This window comes from Camelina sativa, chromosome 4, assembly GCF_000633955.1.
Source record: "Camelina sativa cultivar DH55 chromosome 4, Cs, whole genome shotgun sequence".
In the NCBI taxonomy this organism is placed as follows: Eukaryota; Viridiplantae; Streptophyta; class Magnoliopsida; order Brassicales; family Brassicaceae; genus Camelina; species Camelina sativa.
The window spans coordinates 25,957,459-25,982,920 of NC_025688.1; the positions used below are offsets into that span (position 1 = coordinate 25,957,459).

General features: G+C 34.3%; 5 protein-coding genes and 1 pseudogene across 6 annotated transcripts; 3 read left to right on the forward strand and 3 right to left on the reverse strand.

Moving 5' to 3' along the window:
* On the forward strand, nt 3,838-5,440 carry LOC104782497 (pentatricopeptide repeat-containing protein At2g40240, mitochondrial-like). The gene has a single exon (XM_010507445.2). The coding sequence runs from the start codon at nt 3,960-3,962 to the stop codon at nt 5,196-5,198; it is 1,239 nt and encodes a 412-aa protein (XP_010505747.1). The 5' UTR covers nt 3,838-3,959; the 3' UTR covers nt 5,199-5,440.
* On the forward strand, nt 6,669-8,600 carry LOC104782498 (GDSL esterase/lipase At2g40250-like). The gene is made up of 3 exons (XM_010507446.2): nt 6,669-7,337; nt 7,924-8,194; nt 8,288-8,600. Exons 1-3 carry the CDS (start codon nt 6,711-6,713, stop codon nt 8,473-8,475), a joined length of 1,086 nt encoding a protein of 361 aa, XP_010505748.1. The 5' UTR covers nt 6,669-6,710; the 3' UTR covers nt 8,476-8,600.
* Nucleotides 9,508-11,764, reverse strand: LOC104782499 (putative two-component response regulator-like APRR6). Its single transcript, XM_010507448.2, has 5 exons — nt 11,200-11,764; nt 10,998-11,074; nt 10,873-10,909; nt 10,665-10,767; nt 9,508-10,585 (listed from the first exon to the last, which is right to left on the reverse strand). Exons 1-5 carry the CDS (start codon nt 11,525-11,527, stop codon nt 9,913-9,915), a joined length of 1,218 nt encoding a protein of 405 aa, XP_010505750.1. The 5' UTR covers nt 11,528-11,764; the 3' UTR covers nt 9,508-9,912.
* Nucleotides 15,145-16,952, forward strand: LOC104782500 (UPF0725 protein At2g20620-like). Its single transcript, XM_010507449.2, has 6 exons — nt 15,145-15,524; nt 15,654-15,767; nt 15,860-16,064; nt 16,186-16,292; nt 16,384-16,467; nt 16,560-16,952. Exons 1-6 carry the CDS (start codon nt 15,342-15,344, stop codon nt 16,767-16,769), a joined length of 903 nt encoding a protein of 300 aa, XP_010505751.1. The 5' UTR covers nt 15,145-15,341; the 3' UTR covers nt 16,770-16,952.
* Nucleotides 18,976-21,520, reverse strand: LOC104782501 (inactive receptor-like serine/threonine-protein kinase At2g40270). Of its 2 annotated transcripts, none has more exons than XM_010507451.2 (6): nt 21,267-21,520; nt 21,046-21,115; nt 20,387-20,797; nt 20,103-20,293; nt 19,885-20,017; nt 18,976-19,788 (listed from the first exon to the last, which is right to left on the reverse strand). In XM_010507451.2, exons 2-6 carry the CDS (start codon nt 21,062-21,064, stop codon nt 19,196-19,198), a joined length of 1,347 nt encoding a protein of 448 aa, XP_010505753.1. In that variant the 5' UTR covers nt 21,065-21,115; nt 21,267-21,520; the 3' UTR covers nt 18,976-19,195. The 2 variants fall into 2 exon arrangements, with proteins under 2 accessions (XP_010505753.1, XP_010505752.1); XM_010507450.2 differs by having other exon boundaries at nt 20,387-20,802.
* LOC104784312 overlaps nt 24,717-25,462 on the reverse strand; it is a 4,336-nt pseudogene continuing 3,590 nt past the window's right edge.

Below are 25,462 nucleotides of genomic sequence, written 5' to 3' on the forward strand. Positions count from 1 at the left end.
TTTTTTTTTTTTTTTTTTCTTTCTTTTCTTTCTTTTACACTCAAGGAATCTAAAGTAAGTCATCTACGAACTCTGGTCGTATATATTAATAGAGTAGATGCATGCTGAAAAGTGAGAGGCACTTTCCATACAATATAGACCTTGTATTCATGTCGGTGAGGCCAACGACATGTAAATTTTAACAAGGAGAAAAGCTCGCATAACGATGAAATTGAAAGAGAAATAAAGGTAAAAGTGATATTATGACGGTGACGCTGGTGTTGCTCGAAATTTCGAAGTTGTTATTCCTAAATCAACCAAGTACTCGTCGTGTATTTTCCAAAGTTAATTAAATATACCGTCGTCTCATTTTGTTGCAGAGACAAAGACACAAACAACATTATACTAGTGTACGTGAAGTTCGGGGAATGGTGGTTGGTGATTTGATAATGACAATAGCAGGATTGGCCAACATATGTTTTTTGGTCATAAATTCCGATTTAAATTGAAATTAGATTTTGAAAGTGGCTACGTGAACTTCAATTGCATATATATTTTTAAAATTTCAAACTAGACGACTTTGAAAGTGGCTATGTGAACCTTATATCACTAAGTTTCTTATTTTTATAAAGACCATATCGTAATCTAGCGTTGTGTTTTCCATATGACTTCGCTTATATATCTCCGAGGACAACAACATTTAGTCTTTAAAATTTGGAAACATCTATATCTAATTTTGTTCCGTCATAGTATATGTTTGGAATTTATCTTGTTTTAGCTTAACTTTAGACTCACACCACAAAACTTTCACCCTCGTTTAAGCTCAACTTATCTATTGTACACACAATTTAATGTTACATACCTAGCTATTTTTTTGTGCTATCAGATAGCACTTATAAATACCATCGCATTTTAACCATACATTTGCTAAAATATCAATTATAGAATTTAAACATCAGTAGATATATTTTCTCATTAAAATGTCACTATACATGCATATTTAGCCAAAAGAATAATCTGTTTTAGGGCAATCAAGGTGACAACAATTTAATGAGAGTAGACGTACGACTTATACTCTGTATTAGGGCGATCAAGGTGACACGCCTAGAGGTATTCTTGCGGATAATAGTAACTGAAATTAAATTAAATCTTTCTAGGCTTATAATTACCAATCATGTATAACAAAACATTTAACATAACATAATCATAGAGTAGTATCGTTTCACTCCGATGAACAGAAGATAATACAAAAAACTTTTTTGATCTTACTTGATGAAAGATCCAATAAATATGACGAAAGTCATATGAAAATAAAGACAAAATCCTTGTCATTAAGTTATTCTTTTTCATTTTCAACTGATCAGTACGTGATTTTCAAAAAGACGCAGGCCAGACTAAGGGTAAACAAATCATCTCTTTTTCGATTTATATTTATATTTTGCTTGACGTTAGTTTCGTTATTCGTAACGCATAATATCTATATATATATATATATATATATATATGTAGTTTTCTTTTATAAATATAAATAAAATAATTTGGGTGTACCCAAAGAAACACCACATGCACATATTATCCATCCAACAATAATTTGGTAGGCCCAGCTCTTGAGCACTCGGCAAGTAGCCAGTAGTATAGCCACCATCCCTTCTCAAATAAACAAGAGTACTACTTCCCACATTTTATATTTTCATACATTATTCTTCCCAAAATATGATCGATCAATCTTATATAATAAGTTCGAGAAAGTTCAACTAAGCATATTTTCTTAGTTAAATCTGAAAATAAATAAATGAAATTAATGTTTTATCTACAGCTTTGTAACCCACATAGATAATAATGTTTGAAGAAGTGTTCAAATTAATCGCCACAAGCTAGTGCTCATCTTTTACGCCTAAACAGACCAACAGTATAGAGACAATGCTCATCTCATATTGTCACGGCTTGTTTCTAAAATGTTTGGTTGTGGAAACCCGAGGAGCGACGAGACGGTGAATATGTAAATGTGTTTCTAAAATCAAATTAACTAAGTGTAACTTCGAACCTTGTTTTTTAGCACCTGACTTCATAGACGTTACATATCTAAGCATATATATAACCTTTATAAGATTTTTTAATGTTAAGTTTTATAAGAGATTTGTATATACGTAATGTTAATCTGTATCACTGTATTCGATCATTATTATAGGGAAACGACTAGGTTACAACTATCTGTTTGAAACAAACAATATATATTACGAAACATATACTGTGATTTTTGTATTCAACATGAAAATAACAACACTGTGAGTCTGTGACCTTTGTTATATCATCATCATGTGTGAAACCAAACTAAGGCTCCTTTGAAAGTGACACGAAAGGGTGATATACAAACATAGAGCCCTCACATATACACACATATAAATGTCTTGACATATATACAAATCGACATGCAAATATATATATACCAATTTGCGTTGAGATACAAACAAGGAAGAAAAAAAGATTCGAGTGTTAAAATGTAAAAGCCGGTCACCGGCCTCTTAATGAGATCGCGATCATAATTAATGCAGAGAGTGGTTGTAAAGTTGAAACTATAAAAGAGAGAATTTGTCTTTTATGTTTGCCAAAGCTTTCACATGGTCAAACACTGGCCGGCAGAGGCATTTTATCTTGCATGGAGACAAACTTATAATTCATAATTCTATGTCTACATTATTTCTTATATAGCAGTTTATCAACTATGTGAAGACTGTAATATGGATTTGGAATTTTTTGAGACAAACAAAAATCTTGGATACAAACAAGAAGCAGCGACTGTTAATTATTCTTCGACAATAGCTAGCCAACCAAATGAATTTGCAATCTAGTGTAAAATCGAAGACAAAAAGTTATCGAAATAATTTTCTAACTAATTTGAACGTGGGAAAAATCCGATATATGTCATGTTAATGGGGAAATGACTTTTAGTTTGGTATTAGTGAAATGGTACATAATGAAGAAATATTGTGGTGGTCATAGATATGAATCTAATCTATGGTCATGAGTTAACAAATATTTCGAACTTTACGAAGACCAAAGTGAGACCCACGGACCGATAGCAAACTTGGAGCCTCAAATAGAAATGTCGGAATGTTACAGAATATATTTCTTGGATGGTTGAAACATCAACTAATTGGCAATTCTTGATATAAAAGATGATCGAATAAACGTATACTAGTTAATCTATAGTATTATTAGGATAAACCTAAGATTAGATTAGATTTGATTTGCATCTTTACCCCAACATTTTAATGTTTTTTTCCATCTTTTTTTTTTCTCTCGATGTGATAAGTATTGTTTTCTTCTTCTTTTTATCACAACCCCTCTTTTTCGTTTATCTCCCTTCTCGACTTCTTTAATAATCTTTTCAACCATACCCAAAAGGATTCCTCGCAAGCAATTGAATCCAAGTCTTTTCACAAAAAAAAAAAAAAACGAAAGAAAGAAAGAAGAAGAAGAGATATTTCTTTAAAAGTATCTTATTCCCAAAATCATATCTTTGTTTTTGTTTGTTTGTTAGTGTTAATCAAATATACATATAAGAATAATCTTTAGCATAAAATATATTAGTAGTTGGTTAGTTTTCTTCACCTAGTGATATACTATATTACTCTCGTTTAGCTAGCTATAAACTAAGATCGAATATGCAAAAAGAGTTTTCGTCGTGAACAAGCGTTCTTCTTTCCTGCGAAATCATATTTTATCACCTCTAAGCTATAAGCCTAAATGGCCTTCTACATAGAAACTAAAAACGGGTTCCAAATCAAATAAAAATTTAATAACTTGCTTTCTAAAAAACAACACTAAGCTCAAAATAGTAGCCACGTTGTAGACTTTTGAAACACATCTCAACTAAAGTGTTTTTTCTTTCTTCCTCCCAAGTCCCAATCAACTTATAGGTCCTTGAAAAGATAGTATCAATTTAGGTATCTCTTAATCCTTATTTTTGGATCATATCCATGACTCATGTGCTAATAATAAATAACCTAACAAAACCCACTTATAAAATAAGTAAAATAAAATCTCTTTTACAGACTTGGATCATATCCATGACTCATGAGATTGTTGTCTTTAGAAACATAGTGGGTTTTATAATGGGCCTTCTTAATACCAGCAGAAAAGCCCATTATATCGTAGCCCCAATACTGAACAACCTTCTTCTTTTCGGTAACCCTAAACGACTGAGAACTCAAAATATGACGATGTCTCTTCTCCGGCGACGACTTGTGAAACAATCAGTTAACTCCAGCTATCAAATCATCGCCGATCGATCGTTCTCCACCGTGGAGATTACTCCAGTTCCTCGGAGAACCAACGAATTCGACAAACTCATCAACGAAGCTGGTGGCTCCGGCGATTTCGAGACCGTACGCCGTCTCCTAACCAACCGCATAGTGCTCGGATCTTTCAACACGAGCGACACATTCAAGTTCCTCACCAACACAGCCTCGTACTCCTCCGCTTTAGAAGATCTCCGCCGCGTTTTGCCTAAGATCGACGGCGGTTTCTCTCGGAAAAACGCTTACGACATTCTAATATCTCGTCTCTGCAAACTCGGCCGCATCGACGACGCGTTGATCTTGATCGGAGACATGTCTAACGGGAGATTAGGACTAACGCCGTCGACGTTTCACCCGATCTTGTGCGCGCTCACTAGGAAGAACAAAATCGAAGAAGCTTGGCTAGTCGCGGAATCGATGAGATCCAGATCTGTTCCGATGGACGTTACGTCGTACAACTACTTCCTCACTGCGCACTGCTACGACGGCGAATTGGAACCGGCGAGCGAGGTGATGCGGAAGATTGAGGAAGAAGGGATCTCAACGGATTCGCGTAGCTACGACGCGCTTGTGCTCGGCGCGTGTAGGGCGGGGAAAGTTGAAGCGGCGATGGCGATATTGAGGAGGATGGAGGAGGAAGGCGTGACTGTGTTGTACTCGACGCATGCGCACGTTATATCGGGGTTGGTAGAGGGAGGCTATTATGCGCTTTGTTTGGAGTTTGTGATAGCGTACGCCGGGAAGGATTTGAGGTTGGACGCTGAGAGTTTTGGGTGTTTAGCTGGTAAGCTTGTGAAGAGGAAGAGGTTCGAAGAAGCAAAGATTGTTTTGAAAGAGATGGTTATGAGAGGATTCAGAATGGGTGATGAATTGAGAGAATTCTATGAAAGCCATGTGAGAAACTATGATGATGATTGAGTTTGAAAGAAAGATTCTGAGCAGAAGCTTAAGAAACAGGGATGAATTGAGAGTATACAGATAAAAGTATTGGATCCATCAGCTCTAGTTTGATAGGGTTATGCCATTGAAACGAAGAGGATGTGGAATGTGAAGCTATAGCAAAACCGTATATGCTCTGTTTGTAGCATTGATGGCTTCAATTTGAGGCATTTTCATTGCAAATATTGGAATGAACATGAGCTTACAAGATTGTTACTTAAGTTATTGAATTCAAACCCGAGTAAATCAACGGAACTAGGGAAAAAACTATCTTATAGTCTTGCAAAATCGAAAGACTCGTCCAACGATAATGGAATTAGAGAAGACTTAAGTGATGCATTAATCCTCTCTCGAAGTATAGCTTTGCTTTGAAGTACAAAATGGATTATTTTTTGAGATGTGAATTTTTGATTCGATCATATGATGCGTCAAGTCATAAAAGATCTCGTCTCGATTGACGAGAGAAGGAAAGGAAGATACGGAGAGGAGAGCACACGTTTCACGTACCTAGCCATGTTGTGCCCACTAATGTTGGAATATGGGTTGGTTGACCAACTTATCCCACCACTTATTTCCACATAAATAAAATTTATACCCTCCTTTGTTATAAATTTGTAGCTGTAATCTAACATAAAAATCAATAACTAATAACCTAACATAAATTTATAACTATAACCTAACATACCTGTAGGCTACACTTTGCTGATTCAATTCCTACTTGAAGTGTTTTTGAGTTACAAATTGATATAACTAAACTATACTCCAAAGTAATTAGGAATCTAGTTTCCCACTGGCCATATAGTTTACAATTACATAGTTAATGTGCGCGCATTAAAGGCTTCATCGTGAGCTGCCAGCTCTTTGCACGCCTAGTCATTTTCAATAATTTTCTATTCTTTATATAGTCTTACTGAGAAAATCACATTCTGATTTTGCTTTTATACAGAGAGAGAGACGAGTAAACGCAATTCAATTGTTTTTCTGCACATGTATTTATGATTTATGTATTTCAGATGCTCTCTCTAACTAACAAAAATGTACGTATGGCTTAATATATCCAACTAACATAGAGTTTCTTAATTTAGACAATCATTGCAAATAGAAATTATAAATATCTAATCTAATAGATCAAAAAAAAAAAATCTAATCTAATATATAAAAATTCTCAGATAACCCTAGCAGAGAAGCTTCTATGTTTTGCAGCCAAATAAGGAAATATATAAATATTTTTATAAATTATTTAACTCCTATTCCTATGATAAAAAATCTGCCACCTCAAGATTTATACAAATATTTTTTGTAAATTATTCAACCCCTATTCCTATAATAAAAATTCTGCCACCTCAAGATGTATACAACTCCTATTCCTATTGTGAAAAATCTTTGGACCCCCTCTCTCTATATATACACTTTGGCCATTCCGATCTAACCAAACAAAAAAAAAAAAAAACGAAAAATTCTCTATTGTCATCATTCCACAAAAACCAAATCATGAACTCTCATCATTACAAACCAATCCTTCTTACATTCCTCATGACTCTTCTTCCCCTACTCCAACTTCTAAGCCCTACCAATGCATTACCATCCCCACCAATAACAGCTCTTTACGCCTTCGGCGACTCCACGGTGGATCCCGGCAACAACAATTACATCCCCACTCTTTTCCGGAGCAACCATCCTCCCTACGGCAAATCTTTCCCGGCACAACGCTCCACCGGAAGATTCTCCGACGGAAAACTCGCCACCGACTTCTTAGTCTCCTCCTTCGGGATCAAACCCACTTTACCAGCTTACCTAAACCCTTCGGTCAAACCCTTTGAGCTTTTGACCGGAGTTAGTTTTGCCTCGGCTGGAAGTGGTTTAGATGATCGTACGGCGATGTTATCGTTGACTTTGAACATGGACAGGCAGTGGAGGTACTTCGAAGAGGCTGTGCGTAAGATGAAGAGTTTGGTTGGAGAATTGGAGACTGATCGGGTGATTAGGAATGCTGTCTTCGTGATTAGTGCAGGCACTAATGATATGACTAATAATGTTTACACTCGTGCTCCCGGGAGTTTCATCACTGTTTCGAATTATCAAGATTTTCTACTTAGCAAAGTCGAAACTTTTGTCCAGGTTAGTTACATACTTATCTTTTAAATTTGATATATAATTTAATCATATTTAATTTATTAGTATATAAAACTTATAAAAATATATATTTTATCTTTAGAAAAATATGATATATGTATTAAAATTCAAAAATAGTAACCAACTTCTTACGTGTACATGGATCCCACTCATTAAATTTATTCACTAGTAAGACCTATACGCGTTTGCTAATCTAATCATTAGATATAATTCTTATTACTATTATAGATAACTATTATAAAACGTTTTCAATACATTGTATTTATTTTGATATGAATTGTTGTCTTCTTTTTTTTTGTTCAAATATCAATATACATTCTTGACGATACTTTTTCAATTTTCAATATATTCCTTTCTTCTTTTAAAATTTCTATTTTATAGTGTCAACTAGAGAACCATGATTAAGACGTTTTCATAGGCCCCGTTTTGTGTACTTAGGATTGTTTTCACAGGCCCATATATAATAGTTAAGAGTTAGAGAGACCTCTATGGTCATCTTGTTTTCTCATAGTTACATATATGAGATTGAGAGAGATCCATTAACATATTTCTACCTTACAAATTCTTGCAGAGACTATACAACGCAGGAGCAAGAAGGATTACAGTAGCGGGACTACCACCAATAGGATGCCTTCCAGTGCAAGTAACAGTTGCTAGCTTCACTTCTCGCAACTTCCATCGTAGGACCTGTACGGAACACCAGAACGCTGATTCTAGGGTTTACAATCGAAAGCTACAGAGTCTAACCTTCCGTCTTAGTCAGAGGCTTAGAGGTTCCAGGGTTCTTTACCTTGATATCTACTCTCCGTTAATAGACATGATCAATTATCCTCGTAAATACGGTAAGTAACTGATTAAGTTTTTTTTTTTCTTTATCTTGCACATATTTAGTTACATTGTGACGTAGGTTCTAATTTGAAGATTTATATATGCAGGAATACAGGAAACACTGAGAGGATGCTGCGGGACGGGGTTTCTTGAGGCAGGACCTCTATGCCAGCCAACGTCTCGGACTTGTGACGATGTGTCCAAGTATTTGTTCTTTGATTCTGTGCATCCTTCACAGAAGGCTTACTCTGTCGTTGCTAGTTTCGCCTTACGAAATTTGCTTCCTCGCCTCTGATTCATTAGTATTTTTATTGCAATTTTTTCTTAAAACATTATTGGTGTTCTAGCTATTGGTGTTTTGTACGTAACATTACATTTATTCCATTATTTTTGTGGAATACTGAATAGATCAGATTTCTACTTTTTTTTTTCACTGACTCCAAAAAGTTAATCTATAGAAGCTTTAAATAGAAAACTTTTGCCACTCCAAAATGGTTTTGCAAGAATTATACGATGTCAAATATATTAAAAAGAAAAATTGGATCTCTCACGTTACAAATATGTTTGACTTAATTAACAATATGGAATATGTATATACTTGTACAAATTATTAAGGACTGAGAAGAGAATGATACAACAAAGACACATGTTAGTAGTCACAAAACAACAAAATCCTACCATAGTTTTGATTCTCTGGAAATATGTAAATATTCTTTAATATATAAAACGATATATAGCCAAATCTTATTCAAGGCCCGAGATGATAAGAAACGATTATATGCGAATAACAAATAACTTGTTGTCTATCGAGGAGATCAAGACACATCTCTATGTCAAGTACATCTGTCTTCTTGTCCCTTTCTCTCAATTTTTTTCACTTAACGAAAGTGTTTTTCCAAAACTAAAATGAACTTTGGTTGGCATCAAATTTTTTTTTTCTATTGTCCTCAGACCCCAAAGCCAAGGTAAGCTCTATATCTTTCTACAAATCGTCAATTTGACTTTTCTATTTTTTTTTCCTATAAATTTACCGCTTTGAAGCTAAAGTTTGTTTAGTTTTAATATTTTTATATTTTCCAATCTTTAGTTGTATGGTTAATCGTTAATTAGTTCGGAAGACTATATATAAATCAGAAGGTAGGGCTCGGGAGTCTTTATCACTTTCGCTTACTTCAATTTTATGTTCGAAGCATCAGACTTCTAATTTATCCGAATATCTGATCTGGTTGAAAATAGTATATAGTATACAGATGAAGCAACATGGGTTCACTGACTCAACGTTAGTGTATAACTTTTCAGACAAGCTCTCCAATCTCCATGATTGAAAACAAAATATTGGCTTAGGATACTTGTTGTGTGAGGGTGAGTGAAAACGGGAACTACACATACATTTGCAATGTCTCACAAGAAGACACAAGTAAGACAACGTGCAATGTCTTGTAACTCTCAAAATCATATAGACTCACTAATGTATTGCTTGGTTATTATTCAGTAGAAAACAAGTCTCTGCTAGCTCCCAACTCGATCACAATTCACATATATTTAAATGTGGAAAAATGACAAAAAAAATAAAAGTTATAAAAAATATCTCTATTATTTCCTTAATTATGGGTCTTGTCACAAGTATGCAACGAATGATAAAAGTACAGAACCGTCTTCCATCAACAAGTACCTCAAGATCTCACTTAGAATATATATATATATATATATATATATATATATGTTGTTATATTCACAAAGTGAGATCAAGGGGACTTGCCAAGACCGCGATCTTTCTCTCAGTTTGATCTTCTTTCCTAATGGTTTGACCAAGTTTTGATAAACCTGACGATGATAATGAAAGAGACAAACCCTGCAGGCTATCTTGATGATCATCTTCTAACAAGCATTCTCCAAGGTTGTCGTGTGTCCGAGGTGCCTTAAGGGACAAGCTTAGATCCAAATCTTGGTTTGACTTATTGCAGTCATCAGACAATAATACTCTTTTCCTCTTCAGAACGTTCTCAGATCTTTCTGCCACTTGAGAATTCTCCCATTGATAAGAATTTAGTGTTGTAGCAATATGATTTTGTGGTCGTGTTGCGGTGGAAGGATTAGGATTGGATGAAAGGCTCTGTCCCCATGATTTGTTAAACGTTTTCATGCCTTCGACGAAGCTTCTATGAATTCTTGGAACAACTTCAGCTACTCCATTATGCTCACTACCCGCTTCATGAGAATTGATTCGAAACGAAATAGTTTTGTTCTTATCATTAAGAATACTATTGCTAACGCCGTGAACTCTCTCACCAGGTCGTGGACTAAACAGTGTTTGTCTTGTTCTTGTAGTGTCTCGTGCCGTTAAGCCTCTCCACGGGCTACGGTAGATCTGTCGTCTATGGTCGGTCCAGGAACCGCTACCATATCTGCTGAATACATTTCAAGTTATAAACGAATAATTTTAAGTTTAAAGTCAATAGGCGCCGAATATTTTTTTAAAAATACCCTAAACTAGAAGAAGGCCTTTGATCGAAACTTTGTAGCATTGGAAGTTGGCTAAGGTTGTAAGTGTAACCAGCTCCGTGCTCAAACGAAAATCCTTGATCTCCTTAAGTTATAAGAAAAAGAAGACACAAGAATCAATATCTCGTCGAATTCAGTTATAAAATTTATTATCAGAAACCCTAATTTAAGTCAGAAAGAAGTAAATTACCTTGATTCGGGTCATCGGTCTTCTTGCTCCGGTACATCTAGAGAAAAGAAACGTGAAGGTGGAAAATTATGACTCAGATGAAGATAACAATGAAAGATATGTGCGCATGTGTATGTTTGCAAAACCTGAAGATGGCTCTTGACATGGGCAATACTTAGCCCCTTAACGTTCATCAGTTGAAGAACAAGCTTAGGTGTTGCTCCTGTTCCAAAAAGTTTATTCAGAGAAAATCCAAACAAATATCAACAAAAAAACCCTAGAAAATTATAGATCTTCATATATGCAATGATCTTGAATATTGATTTATATAGATTACTGAAACTCAACTATCTGGGCCACCCAATCTCTCTACAGCTTGAAGAAAGCAAATATGAAGCTCAGGTGTCCATCTCAGCCTCGGAGTCTTTGAGCGGTTGTACGGCCTCACAGATCCACCATTCTTCTTGATCTGATCATGATGATGATTCTGGTGGCTTCCACTCTCTTCCACATAGCTATTGCTAGATGGACTCTGATCTCCTGATCTCTCTTCTTCATCTTCTTCACCCTCTTCATCCTCCTCTTCATCTTTGTCTTCTTCTATATTGGTGGTGGCTTTGAAGTTGTTAGATAGACAAGTCTTGGAGTTTTCAGAACTTTTGCTGCTTGATCTCATCTTGGTCTCTAGCTATTTGGCTGTTTTTGTGTTTTTTTTTGTTTTTGTTTTTGGGGTGGAACCTTTTTGGTCTATCTTGGAGTTCTATGGACAAAGTTCAATCAAAGATCACACACTCATACATATGTGTTAGGAATTTAAGGTGAAGACTTTTGAAGGTCTAGGTGTATGACTTTTTGGATGCTTGTATCCATCATTCCTTTTTCTTCCCCTCCCTCTCTCTCCAACTCAACATATATGTTGAAATATATGTATATGATGGCAACGGGTATTCTAAATTCTTTTTAATATATAGCTTTTCTTTAAACCAGTGTTTTTTCTATAGTTATTATATACATCTTAGGGAAAGATAGATCTAGATTTACACCTCATGACAAAAATTGTACTTTTACATTCATTAAACTTTAGTAACTTCAGTCATAACATATATTTAAAAATTAATAATAATTATTAAGTCAATTTGTTCAGTTTTTGAATATCTTTGTGATAGGGAGTGAAAAGAAACTCCCAAGATAGAAGAACTTGTCAAAATATTGATAATTTTCTTGGTAATTAAAGATCAAAAGTTTTCATAACAAAGATACATTGGTACATATATACACCGATTTTATGACATAAATCAAAGGCCAATATAACATGTATATGCTGTGAGGATTCACAATTTCTTTTTTCTTTCAAAACCAACTGATAATGAATTGAATGATCTATATTTTTTCATTAGATTTTTTATAACCTTTTTTCTTGTTTCCATTGGAACTAAATTTTTGCAATATAGGAAGAAGGCAACATTAATGAGGTATACATATTAATTAGATAAATGAAATTTCTTCCATCGTTACAACTCATAAATTAAATTGACTAGAAAAGCAGTACATAAAAGGGGATGGTTAGGGGGATGGGCTCGTGACTTCAAAGCCAAGCTGTGAAACCAGAATAAAGAAGAAACCCAAAAGCATAACTAGATACATAGATAGATAGAGAGAACATAGAGAGAGGAATCAGACAGAAGTTAAAAGGTGCTTGGCTGGGCTGTCTTCACTGAGAGACACGAGAAGAAAATATTGCTACTTGCTTCTGTCACCAACGACAATCACGGGTTTGTCTCCATCTCCACTACTCTTACTATTTCTTATTATCTATAATGATCTACACATGCGTCTATCCCTATATACATGCAAATAGTACATCTCGCTTTTCGATATATAACTCAAAATATAATGTTCTTTTTTATATATAATTAGGATAGAGAATATCACAGTTTAAGCTAACAAGTCACATGAATTCTCCCGTATCACAGAATTGAACTTGAGATTAAAACGGGTATATTTGTACGCGCGCGCGCGCACACACACGTAAACCATAAATATATCTAATCAAGTACCAACCAAGTAGAGATTTCATATAAACTTTCAGAAAACCTACGGTGTAAATGGTTGTTTAAAATTGAAAAAATGGGTTGAACAAAATTGAGTTGAATAATATTCAACTCATTCATCTCCAAAATAGTGGTTGAACAAGTTGAATCTTTTTGTTGTAGGATTAGTTTATTTTTTCAACTTTTTAAGTTGAACGGGCTGAATAATTTTTTCCAACCTCTTCAACCTTTACAATGCAAATGATGAAAATTGGTTGAATAATTTTTTTCGATCTATTCAATCTCTTCAACCTTGCAACCATTTGCACCCCAAGTCAAAAAGAAGTCAAAATTTTAAGTTAATTTTACAACTATTTTAAAAGTAATATATACGAACCATAATTTTTTCACTTTTGGCATACATATTAAAATATGTTAGGTGATTATTTGAACATTTTTTTAATACTATCTATTTTTTAATTCGCTTAAAAGAAATAAATAAACGAGAAATCTGAAACGATGTATACTATGTTATATACTCAACGTTGTATCTCTATTAATCTCTAACAGCGCAAAACTTTTGACATGCAAATATACTGTGTTAAATTTTTGTGAATGGTGTGACCATATGTAATGTTGAAGTCATCAGTCAAAAAAATTAGGTATATGACATTTCTTTCTGTTTTTGAAAATCTTTTTGGAAGCCCAAAGTCCAGCTAGCCGTAATCGTATCTTTTGTCGTCGTTATGAATTGGTAGGAAGAATTAAAACTGTCGTATATTTTGGTTTTACAATATTGTAGTCTTAATAATATTTTACGTTAAGAGTGACGTTCCTCATATCTACCCTACTATCCTACTTCCATCCTCAGACAACCCATGAGCAATTATATACGACCCAACAACAAATACCAAATGCTAAGTAATATCAATCACGGTGTTGACCAATAGAAAAAGTAATATTAATTACGGTATTGATTATAACTAAGTTTTGAAATTGACCACGATGCTAATTCATTCAATCATTCTCCTTGACACATATGATGATATGAATCAATCAAATTCTAAGCGTGGACCAAAGTCTTCGTGTTTTATGTCTCAAAAACTTTTTCAATCTCGGAACCTATAATCTTATGAATAGTATAGGGTTTGTTCTGAAGATCTGAGATAGTAGAAACTATATGGTACTGTACAGTAGAGAGAAATTCAAGCAATATATGTCATGTAATTTTGTTTCAAATAATGTGTATATATATTTTAAATTAAACGATATATAAAGGAAGCAAAATATTATAATGGGAAAGAATAAGTTAGGAGAGAGCGGAGAGGAATAGAATAATTATGAGATTTGTACGTATTATGCATGGGTTTGCATGCATAGTCACTGCAGCTAAGTAATCAATCAGTATGGCCCAACAGTTTAGGTATTGAAACCACAATTGCGCATATTATATTATTCGTAGTCATATTAATATATCGTTTTTTGGTATGACATTATTATATAACCATGAGGACAAAAGTCGTGTTCCCAAATTTTTAATAATAGAAACGAATAAAATTTGGACCAAGGCAACTTCGTGGAATGTAGGTTGCTTGTCGAATTAAAAAATTGGGAATTTCATTTCATATGTGATTCTCTTGAAACTTATTTATTTTTATTTTGGGGGAATTCAGAGATGACACATAGGAAAATGTATTCAATCAAACAATGACTGTCGAATAGTTTTAGTTTTTTTTTTGGTAAGTTTTTTAATGATTTTGTGTGAATTTTAATAAAATAATCTCCACAACATGCATCATCTAAAACTCTTCTTTTAAAATATAGTAAGTAAAATGTATTCTTCTAAAATATTCAAAAAATCGTACTGACCTGAACACTATCTTATATAACAGGGTTATTAACGATCTTCTCTACAAACAAATATGCACAGTCTGCTTATGTTTTCGCATGTTGAGTCATCAATGAGGTATTGATGGAAATATGACCTGTTCTACGTTTCCATTGTGCGTGGAAACAATAGTCAGATCATCGAAATGTCGAAAATATACGTAGTTGTATACAATTTTGGTTTTTCATCGAATAATCACATCCGCGGATGCTAATACGGCGACGATAAATTCGATCACCCATGTGGGCCAATTGGGCTCTTCTCTTCCCAAATTATGTTTGGGTTCAAGTTGAATTCTCTTTTATACTATATAGAGGATGTTAGTGGTTGAATCTTTTGTTGAATTGTTTTTTGGGGGTTAAAAAAGAAATTGGGGTCTATTTACAATAAAACTAAAAGTTAAGGGGTGAAAAGATAAATAAAAAGGAATAGAGAGAAGGACAAACCCTTGTCCGTTCAACAAAATTCTCAAGAATTCATCTGGAGATCGAATCCGGCGAACTGTGAGAACAGCTCCGGTGAAGTCGATTTGGGAGTAGAAGAGGAGTGTTCAGTTCAGCGAGATCGGACAGATGTATGATGTGATGTTGGATGAGGCGAACTTGTGGCATCACGAACATGAACAGGAACCTCCTCTCCGTAAGCGGAAGATCGAAGAAGCTCCTCCACCTTCACCTGTCGAAGACGTTTATTTCTCCGACGAAGAAGATCCTGAGGAACAAGAAAAGTATCGTCTTCAAGTTGTTGAGTCTTGTGTAATTAATATATCTTTCTCTTTAACTCCCTTCTTATTTTTGGGTGTGGTTTCTTGAAATTGTGCTTTGCAAGTTTTGTGCTTTTCGTATTCCAAATTTAACTACTTTTTTGAATTTGTGTAATTTTAGGGATTTGATGTTGATTACTGCAACCATACGTATAATGGGATAATGCCGGGTGGATGTAGTCCCTATGACAAACTCTTTGCAAAGGCTGGACTCCATTGTTACAATCTTGAAAAGGTTACTACTCTTTTTCCCCTTGGAGAAGCACTTTTTCTTTACCCTCTCTCCTTGTGATTGACTCTTACCTCATTGCTTCTAACTTTTAGTAGGGAAAGAAGTTAGAATTCAGGAGTCTAGTCAAAGTTAACTCAGAAATCGGTTCACTTTACAATCCTTATTCAACTTCTGAGGTGATGGATCCTATCAACAACTCAATTCACACTTTCCAAACTTTAGTCACGGATGCAGGGTATGATAACAAAGCCCGTTTGATACTCGTCACAAAAATATGCAGGATCAAGCCTCAAGTGCCAGGTCAAAAACTGTCTGTGTGAACAAAAGAGACTCCATTTGTCATTGTTTTCATATCGAGATAGTGTATAATCATGGCGGCAATACTGTTTCTTTTTAGCTAAATATTTTGAAAATGTTTTAGGCATGGGAGATGCCACTGTCTTTTGGGACTTGGATGCTATAGATGACTTCTATAAAGGTGATATGCCAGATTGGCCACCGAATGATGATAAGTTACAGTTCTATGAGGTGAGTTGTTTAGTTTTTGACTCATCTTCTTCACTATATAAATGTGATCTGTTTTCAACTAAAAAGTTTTAGATGATTAAAAAAAATGAAGGTGAATGGATTAGAGTTGCCAGACAATGAATGGCTTCATCTATACGCCGAAGTTGCATTGTTCTCCGAGTGGGCCGATGACCTGGTGAGGATATAAAAAAAACAGCTTAGATATGTGAGTGAGCGTATGACACTTTCTTTTCTCAACAATTTTTTTGTTTTGTTTTGGTTTTGCAGAGTGCTTACATGCCATTTGAGATGAAGAAAGTAGTGGTACAGACGAGAGAAGATGTAGAGTCGAGTATGAAGCTCAAGTCGAGAAATGCAATCTTCTATATGAGTTTCAAGATTCGTGGAGGTCGCGAGTGCAGAGGCATAGTAAGAAGAACAAGTGATGGGAGAACAGGACATATGTGCCTTGAAGCTAGATGCTGGATCGACAAGTAAAGCTAATAATGACACCAGTGTAATCTATCTATGGCTGAAGTTGCTATCAAGCAACTATTAAATTAAGCTCTATTTAAGATGTGATTTTCATGTTTATTAACTCTCTTATTATCTTGTTTCAAGGATATTACATTGATGTGCAAACACTTTATGCAATGAGATAAAATGGAAGTGTTTTGCAAATGATGCAGACAGTTGTTAGCCATAGTCAAAATCATAAACTCCTCATTTGACTACCCACAAACACAGACAGACTCAGTTCAGTTTACTAGCTCTATGCATTTCCCTCCGCCTTTCTTCCTTTTCCTCTGTGAGTAATCTCGGATAACTGAATCTTGTGACCAATAGGGTTGGTTCAGCAAAGTGTTTTTTTTTTCGCCAAAGTGTCAGTCTCTTCACCCGGAGTGGGTACATAAACAAGTTAATGTAGACTAAAATTGGTAAATTAAATAGAATGATGCACGTTTTTCATGGCGCGTGCTAAGAAAATACAAGGGTGACTAATATTATTAAGTTTAATGTACCAAGAGCATCTTCGATTTATTTCTTCATATTTTCCTTTAGATTAGGCAAACTCTATTTTGGGGAATGGTTTATCTCCAACCCTACTCTATCTTGGAGTTAAAAATGAAAACATCCAAAATTTAGTGTAGATTAGAGTATTTAATTTCCAATCTATGTCTCCATTTTTTCTCTTCAAAATGGCTATTTTGGTTAAAAATCTTCAAATTTTTGTGGATGTAGAAATTATAAATGGAGATTTTCAAATATAGAGAAAACATAAAAAAAATATATATATTTTGGAGATGAATATAGAATTGAGTTGAAGTAAAAATGACTTTAAACTTCATTTTGGAGATGAAAATGGAAATGAATAGAGATGGTCAGAAATAGAGATATCCAAATTTAGCGAAAAAAATAGAGATATCTATTTTACATATGAGAGATAACTTGAGCATATTTAACTTCAAACTCCATTTTAGAGATGGTGTCATTTCTCTCCTTTGTTGGTGGAAAAAATACATTTTAAAAGTGTACTCAAAGTCTAGGCAGAAATTGGTTCACGTTACAAATCTTATTCAACATAATTAGATGTGATAGATCCGATTAACAACTAACTTCACAGTTTCCAAGTTATAGGGAAGATGAACAAAGCGTGTTTGATACTCATAACAAAATATGTAGAATCAAATCTCATTTAAATTGTGTGAAAAGAGAGATCATTTGTCATTTTTCCATGTTTCCTAAAATATATTGTACAATTGACTTGTGTTAGGAGTCAATTAACACCAACAACAAAGACTACACATATTCAATTATTTCTCTTACATCCCTCCTACATCACCAAACTACAAATGTAAAAATGGGAAAAAAATTATCATATACTTTTTATTCTCATATTTTTTTTGTCAACCATATACTTACGTTTAAAGATGTAGTGTCTCTTGTTAGTCACATAGTACAAGTTGAGATCTGCATAAATATTTAGCAAAAACTTATCAGACAAATCAAAAGGGAAAAAAAATAAACCATTATTTTCCAAGTGAGAAGAAGTAAAACAATAATCAATGCCGACCTTTGGCATATCATAACCATACAAGAAATTGCACAGATGCTTTCACGAAATATGATCTTTAAAAAAAAATTATTGGTATGCTTTGTACATTTGATACTTTTTCATTATAATACAAACATTTCTTTAATTTGTGTGCACCCTTTGAACACAACATTGACAAAAGAAATTTATGTTAGATGCAATTATCGTTGTTGTCCCTTGTAACTACTTAAAATCAAATGAGATTATTAGTTTGAGAAAGAAAAAAGAGAGAAAAAAAGATGCATTTACCAAAATTTGTGTTCTTCCTGCCCTCAAATTCAAACAACATATTCATGTACACACTGGTTGTTATTATGTGATTTTTAACTTCATATAGAATTGTAAATTATTGAAATCAAAACATATGAATTTTGAAATAACATGTTTTATCTTTGAATTTGAATCATACTATTTTACACTTTCAAATCCATTTAAACATAACGTAGATTTTGAAATCCAAAACCAAATTATTAATGAATAACATAAAATTTTAACAAGTATTTATAAATCATAGAACCAATAACACATCATTTTAAAAAGTATTTTAAAATCAAGATCGAATAACACATAATTTTTGTTTAAATTTTCAAATCCATTAAAATCATAAAATCAATAATCTCAATCCCAACTTATATTCTAGATGTATTTGGCAATTTACATATTCTCTACCATTTTCGTACAAATCAAAGACATCTAGAAGACATATAATTTCTACAAGACTTTTTTTTCCGATTTGCACACTAGTTCATCATATACATGTCAATAGATTTGCTTTTAAACTCACATTTTCAAAATATTTACGGTTTTATTATTTGTGAAGGGCTCTCTCTTAGGCAGTGGAGGACAAAACCTCCAACTCTGCCCACCAAAGAGGTGACAGTTTCGGCGTAGCATCGCTAGGTGATATTCCAGTGATCTCCCGTAACCATCCTGTGACTTCTCCCATAGTAGGCCTCTCTTTCGGGTCGGTTCTGAGGCATGATTTGATCACTTCACCAATATTCTCAATCTTCTCATCATAAGATTCCAGTGTTGGATCTACCATCTTGGCTAGTAGAGTCTCTCCTCTCAAGAAATCAACCATCCCGGTATCTACCGAGTCAAGTTTGTTAACCGATTCCGGGAGTTTCCCGGTTATCATTTCGAATAAAAGTAAACCGAAGCTGTAAACGTTGTCTTGAGGATTCAAGACTGAGATGTGTGTGTCTATGATTGTGTTGTTGATGCTAGTCTCTGTCTCGGATGTACCGAAACTGAAATCGGATACTTTGACAGCATAATCTTCTGCCAGCTGAAGAGATGATGAGACGAGGTTGGTGTGAGCTATAGGTGGATTGAGTTGGTGCATATGGTCAAGGCAATATGCTGTTCCCATTGCGATTCTTAACCTCATTCCCCAGTCCAAGTGTTCTGACTCTTTACCTGTTAACCAAAAAAAGATTTGCTTCTTCATTTAGATCATAAAGAAAACAAAGCCAACATAAGAAGAAGACACTGTAGTTTTTGACAAGTACTCACAGTGTAAATGCTCAAAGAGTGATCCGTTTGGAGCATATTCAAAGATCAAGATCCTCGTGAAAGGTTCCTTTTCCTCACAGTAACCAAGCAGGTTTACAAAGTTCTTGTGGTTGATCTTCGATAACATTTCAATCTGAAATCATGAAACAGAACACGCTAAGTCCTACTATATATAGTTGTTGTAACAAAATCTAAAAATGGGAAGAAACAAAACATACCTTGTTCCTAAAGTGTATTTCTGTATTGTTCTTCCAGTCTTTAGCGGATGTAGTATCAAATGAAGCAACAGCTATCTCTACTCCACTTGATAGTGTTCCTTTGAACAATTTTCCAACAGAGCAAGATCCAATGACATTACTAAATTCTTCACATGCAGCTTCAATCTCAGATCTTTTGAGTACAGGGACGCCTAAGGATACAAATCACACACTGATTACTAAAATTTAGAATACAAATTTGGCTAATACTTCAAGTAAGTGTAACAATTGAGAAATGATCTTACCAGTTACAAAAACTCTCTGAAGTTGTCCACTAAGACCTGTACGCCAAGGATTCACAGTTTCTCCAGCCTTACGTCTGTAAAAGTAGACACCAGTAGCTACAAGGAGAAGAAAAGAAGCACCGCCTACTACGCAGCCAACCACTAGAGGAACAACCACTGAAGAAGAATCAGAGTTTCTTCTCTTAGAGGGAGAAACTGACACAGATGGTGAAGGTAAAACATCTTGTGTAGATAATGAATTCTTTTGTGTCTCTGGAACTGTTGAAGCATGTTTTGGAGAAGGTTTTGGTGATGATGATGGTGTGATAGTTACAGCTATAGTAGCAGCGCTGTTTTTGGGTTTTTTTCTAGAAGGCAAGTCATTGTATGTGAATGGGTTACGGACAAGTGTTTTCCTGTGGAATCCAACAGCTTTCCTAAACAAAAGGTAGAAAAATAAATTAACCCATTGCAAACACATGTTCTAAGCATAGTAAGCTACATAGATATATAAGCATGAACTTAGAAGAACAACTTCTTAGTGTAGATCTCTACCAACCCCCTTGACTTCATATATATGTAAATATTTTCAAGTTCCAGATTAAATTAGAGTAGAGAATCAAATTGCAAACCAAAGGAGACACTACAAGTCTCAGAAATAAACTGAAGCTGACACTTACAAATTATTGGAATCTCCATCTGACCATAGATCTTTCTTTAAACTGTCTTCACTTTTCTGAACATCTACACCTGAGAGAACACAAAGCGAAACAGAGGATTTGAGAAAAAAAAAAAAAAAAAAAAAAAAAGGTTCTAGCTTTTGGTCCCTCTGCAGCAAACCAACCACCCAAACAAGCATAAAAAAGAGTAATTCAAACGAAAATTTAAAAAAAGTTTATACCTTGGTCAATGAGAGAACAACAGGAACCGAAGAAGCTGAGAAGGATCACAGAAGACACAAAAGAACGCATTTTGAACATCGATCTCGAAGATAACAATAGCTGCAAGAGTTGAGAACAGAGGATGGTATGATGAAAACGAGTTTGGATCTAATCAGAGGAAAACAAAAAGAAAGAGACCTTTTGTGACTTGTGAGTTTTCTTGACTGAGAGAGCAGAGACGAGTTTGAGTTTTGATACAAGAAAGCGCGTGCGCCGTGTTTTGCCCGATTAAGGAAAACTTAAACTAAAGGAAACTTATTTTTTTTGGTCAACAAGAATTAAAAAGGTGTGCTTATTTTTATTAAAAAAACCAGTCGATTTGTTTTTAATTTCCTTATTGTATTTTCGTGAAAATTAAACTATTCGAGAAATTGTCACATACTGTAACCAAGTCTACCACGTTCGAACCATGCTTGACTTGGACGTATTCCAAAGTCCTAACCATTGCGAGGAAACTAACATCTGCAGTTTCCCTACTTTTTAATCCGTTTACTAACCAGCTGACTAGGAGACGATTATTGTTTTGTAATTACATGTCCTGATTATTTGTTAAGGTTTTTAGGCTTTAATATATACAACTAGGAGATATCCCACAGATCAACATTTTCCCCAAAAATTATAATATAATAATAAAAAGTATTGTTATATTTGTTTTAAAAAATTATTCTGTTTGAAATAATATTTATTTTCAATATTACAATTTTTTGATAAATCTACACATATTTTTTAAAATACTAATTATTTTTTAATATTATACTATTTTATATTGTTTTTTGTATTTACATCATTATTTGGTGAAATAGTTGAAAATATTAATTATTATATTTTAATTGTGAGCAAATCACAACATATGCAGAAAAAAATCCACATATTTAAATGAAAATTCAAAACAATTTGTAAATCAAATAAAAGAAAGATAATAGGAGAATCATAATTTAAAATCTTAACAAAATCTTCAATTTATTAAGATAATAATTTGGGTATTTAGATATAAAATCTTACTTTTTAAAATTCTGATTGATTTACAATTTTTAAAAATTAATTAGAGAGTAAATTTTTTTTTTTGAAAATTAATAATTATTTAAAAAGTTTTATTATCCTAATATTAAAATTATATTTTTACTCTTAATGAAAAATTAAACATTAATTAACTTAAGACCAATGGCATGACAACATAATTTTTTACACTTTATAAAATTAGTTCTATATTTGTACTTCTCAATTAATATAGTAGGAATTGTTTTGTCTAGTGTATATTTAGCCGCCTTGATTAAAAGTTAGGTAAAAAAAATGATGTGTTGTTTGGTTTAATATTAAGCATTGACTATTAACTAAGTATATAGTAAAATTGTAATGGCAGAACTAATAAGGTTCAAAAGAATAGGCTCAATTCTAGCCAGCCACAGTCTAAAAAGACTTGTGGCTTTGCGAATGGTTCCCACCTTCTTGATTTCTCTTTGGTTAGTTCTTTCAATTTGTATTGGTTACGATTCAACCAAGGTATTAAAAGCAAGAGAAGAAAATTAAAAGAAACAGGTCATGAGCCACGTAGATTTGGTCTGATGATCATATCTGAATGATTGAAGTTGAAGGAATAATTGTCATCTCATATAATTTGTGACTATTTCAAATTGGAAGGTTGCTTGTATAGCTGTTGCTTTCTTCGTCCCCAACTCTCTCTTCCCATGTGGGTTCCTCGTGGTCTGCTCACTAGTCAGCGTGCAAAACCCCTATTCTTTAGTAGTATAAATGTTCTACATACTTTCGTATCTTAGTGTTTTATATTTCGTAAAAACATTCCATATTATATTGTTATAGGAACCAATTATGCGAAAAAAACATATGTTCCGGCCGGAGAATCTAAGATAATAAACAAGTTTGCCTACAGCCCTTCTACCTAACTATGTTGTTGACAAATAAATTATTCTTCAATGGATAAGGATATGGTTTTGTAGATTAGCTTCCACAATGGATATGAACAACATATGTTCTAGCTAAGTAATTCATGGTGAACTAATAATTGTTGTTAATGGTGGTGGGTCTTCCCACAACTATGTTATTCGTGATTTGGTTACTATAAACGTTTTAAATGATAAAAAAAAAAGTGTGAATTAAAGAGAATAAGGAAGAAGAAAAAAAAACAATTTCATATTTCCTTCATGGGAATTGGGAAGAGAGATGCATCATACATTACATAGAGATTAATGGGGTGAAACTAGTCAAATATTACTAGTCAAACTTTCCTAAGTTTCACTTTCTATATGATTTATTCTAAAAATATTCTTTCAGGATAACCAAAAGCCATTTTACCCCTAGTTATAATTCAATTTCATCTACTGGAACTCTTAGAATACCGTCGCTTGTGCACCGGAAAACACGAAACACACCTAACCAAGCCTTGCACATTGCAAGCCTTACAGCTTGTGAATCCAGATCTCTCCGAGAAGATTTTGTGACTACCATTACACCGATCACACATAACAAATCTCCATCCCCTACACGAATCACATACCTCAGCGAATCTTTCACCTGACGGTGTTAACGCAGCGATCAGTTTCCTCAGCTTGTCGTTCTCATGCAACTGCTTAATCTCTTCCGACCCGCCGATATATCTTCCACCGATAAAAACCTTAGGCAACGTCACTTTCTTTCTTCCAAATATCGTTTGTAACTCATCGTGAAATGTCGAATCCATCGATAAATCTCGCTCGTCGATATTGATTCGGAGTGCATGGAGTATGGACCTCACGTATCTACACTCCTCGAACGTCTTCCTTATGATTCCAAGGCTAGTGTAGTAGATAACGACGCCTCGGTGGTGATCAGCGTTGGGGATATCCACGACGGAGAAACTTTCATTTGAGATACGTCCGTGAATCCTAGCAGGGCTACGAGGCTGGTGAATGACTTGACGCCGCGGAGAGTAGGATTCTGATGAGGGGTCATCGTCGTGAAGGAGGTTTTGGATGTCTTTGAATGATGAACATGAGAAATGTCTCGGCCATTTTGGTGAGTCGGGTGAGATTTGGTGACGACGTCTGCGTGGTTGAAACCAATTCGGGAACATTAGAGAAGATCAACAACGAAATCTTGAGGAAAATGAAAATGTTAAAAAATATTTGAACGAGTAAATATTAGTATCAGTGAAAAGAATAGATAAGGACTTAATCACTACAAAATTATTTCTTACCCAAAAAGAACCAAAACATTTAATTTATATTCTTACATTTTCATGGTAGTCAAAATTTATTAATTGTGCAAAAAAGTTCATGACTTCAAAGGGTGTTTACAAATTATAAACTCAACAAAGATTCAAATCGCTTATATATACTTTGAAAACGCCCCCATGCACATTAGAGCTCTCTCGTTAACTTTGACCTTTACTCTCGTGGTAAAACAACCAAGCTCTGTTTTTAGGGTACAAACTGTGATATAACTTATAGTTGGTAAACTCAAAACAAAATCCCCTTAACAAAGTTGGTTCTCTCTAATGGAAGGGGTACTGTGATATATATAATCTAGTTGCGTCATTTGATAGTGTACAAATGAAATTACTTTGCTAGTATTGTTTATGCTTTTCTTTTCCTGTCTATCAGTATCAGAGCTCCGGTTTAGCAGGACGCCAAAATCCCTTCCGACCAACCAAAAACCTGTCCTGGTATATTTTGGTTGACCAATGAAGCGAGCCAAATATGCATTCAAGCTTCTTTATTGTTTCCTTGGTGTCTTGTACCACAAGATATCCGCCTGGTCTCACTATCCGATCTATCTCAGCTGCCACTTGTACAATGTCACATCTGAAACAGACCGAAAAACACCAACATCAATCAGAGTTTCTAGGGACAAACCATCAAACTGAACGAGACAAACAAAAATAACCGGTTCTAGTTCAGTACACATATCTCAAAAGCGGGAAAACCAAACCAAAACAATGAATGTCTCTACTGCTAAAGAGTTAAAACTCAAGAGACTGACAAATTGTGATCTGTTGTTTACCTTTGTGAGACATCTCCCAGGAAGAAACTGGAATGTAGCAGATCGTATGTTCTAGGGTAAGTGTTCAGGGACTCACACCAATCATGGTAAACTCCAATCAAGCCTCGATCATAAACAACGGAGAGAGTGTCAGGTTTATCCACAGGCACAACATTCATCA

Excerpts from the sequence above, each read along its gene's own strand:
- LOC104782501 (XM_010507450.2), bottom strand. The coding sequence starts at position 21,345 with ATGTTCAAAATGCGTTCTTTTGTGTCTTCTGTGATCCTTCTCAGCTTC. Across the intron at positions 20,294-20,386 it reads TCAGAGAGTTTTTGTAACTG|GCGTCCCTGTACTCAAAAGA; the intron begins GTAAGATCATTT and ends TTGTATCCTTAG. Across the intron at positions 20,018-20,102 it reads AAATACACTTTAGGAACAAG|ATTGAAATGTTATCGAAGAT; the intron begins GTATGTTTTGTT and ends TCATGATTTCAG.
- LOC104782498 (XM_010507446.2), top strand. The coding sequence starts at position 6,711 with ATGAACTCTCATCATTACAAACCAATCCTTCTTACATTCCTCATGACT. Across the intron at positions 7,338-7,923 it reads AAGTCGAAACTTTTGTCCAG|AGACTATACAACGCAGGAGC; the intron begins GTTAGTTACATA and ends AAATTCTTGCAG. Across the intron at positions 8,195-8,287 it reads CAATTATCCTCGTAAATACG|GAATACAGGAAACACTGAGA; the intron begins GTAAGTAACTGA and ends TTATATATGCAG.
- LOC104782500 (XM_010507449.2), top strand. The coding sequence starts at position 15,342 with ATGTATGATGTGATGTTGGATGAGGCGAACTTGTGGCATCACGAACAT. Across the intron at positions 15,525-15,653 it reads TTCAAGTTGTTGAGTCTTGT|GGATTTGATGTTGATTACTG; the intron begins GTAATTAATATA and ends GTGTAATTTTAG. Across the intron at positions 16,468-16,559 it reads CCGAGTGGGCCGATGACCTG|AGTGCTTACATGCCATTTGA; the intron begins GTGAGGATATAA and ends TTGGTTTTGCAG.
- LOC104782497 (XM_010507445.2), top strand. The coding sequence starts at position 3,960 with ATGACTCATGTGCTAATAATAAATAACCTAACAAAACCCACTTATAAA.
- LOC104782499 (XM_010507448.2), bottom strand. The coding sequence starts at position 11,527 with ATGAGATCAAGCAGCAAAAGTTCTGAAAACTCCAAGACTTGTCTATCT. Across the intron at positions 11,075-11,199 it reads GAGATTGGGTGGCCCAGATA|GAGCAACACCTAAGCTTGTT; the intron begins GTTGAGTTTCAG and ends TTTTTGGAACAG. Across the intron at positions 10,768-10,872 it reads GACCGATGACCCGAATCAAG|GAGATCAAGGATTTTCGTTT; the intron begins GTAATTTACTTC and ends TTATAACTTAAG.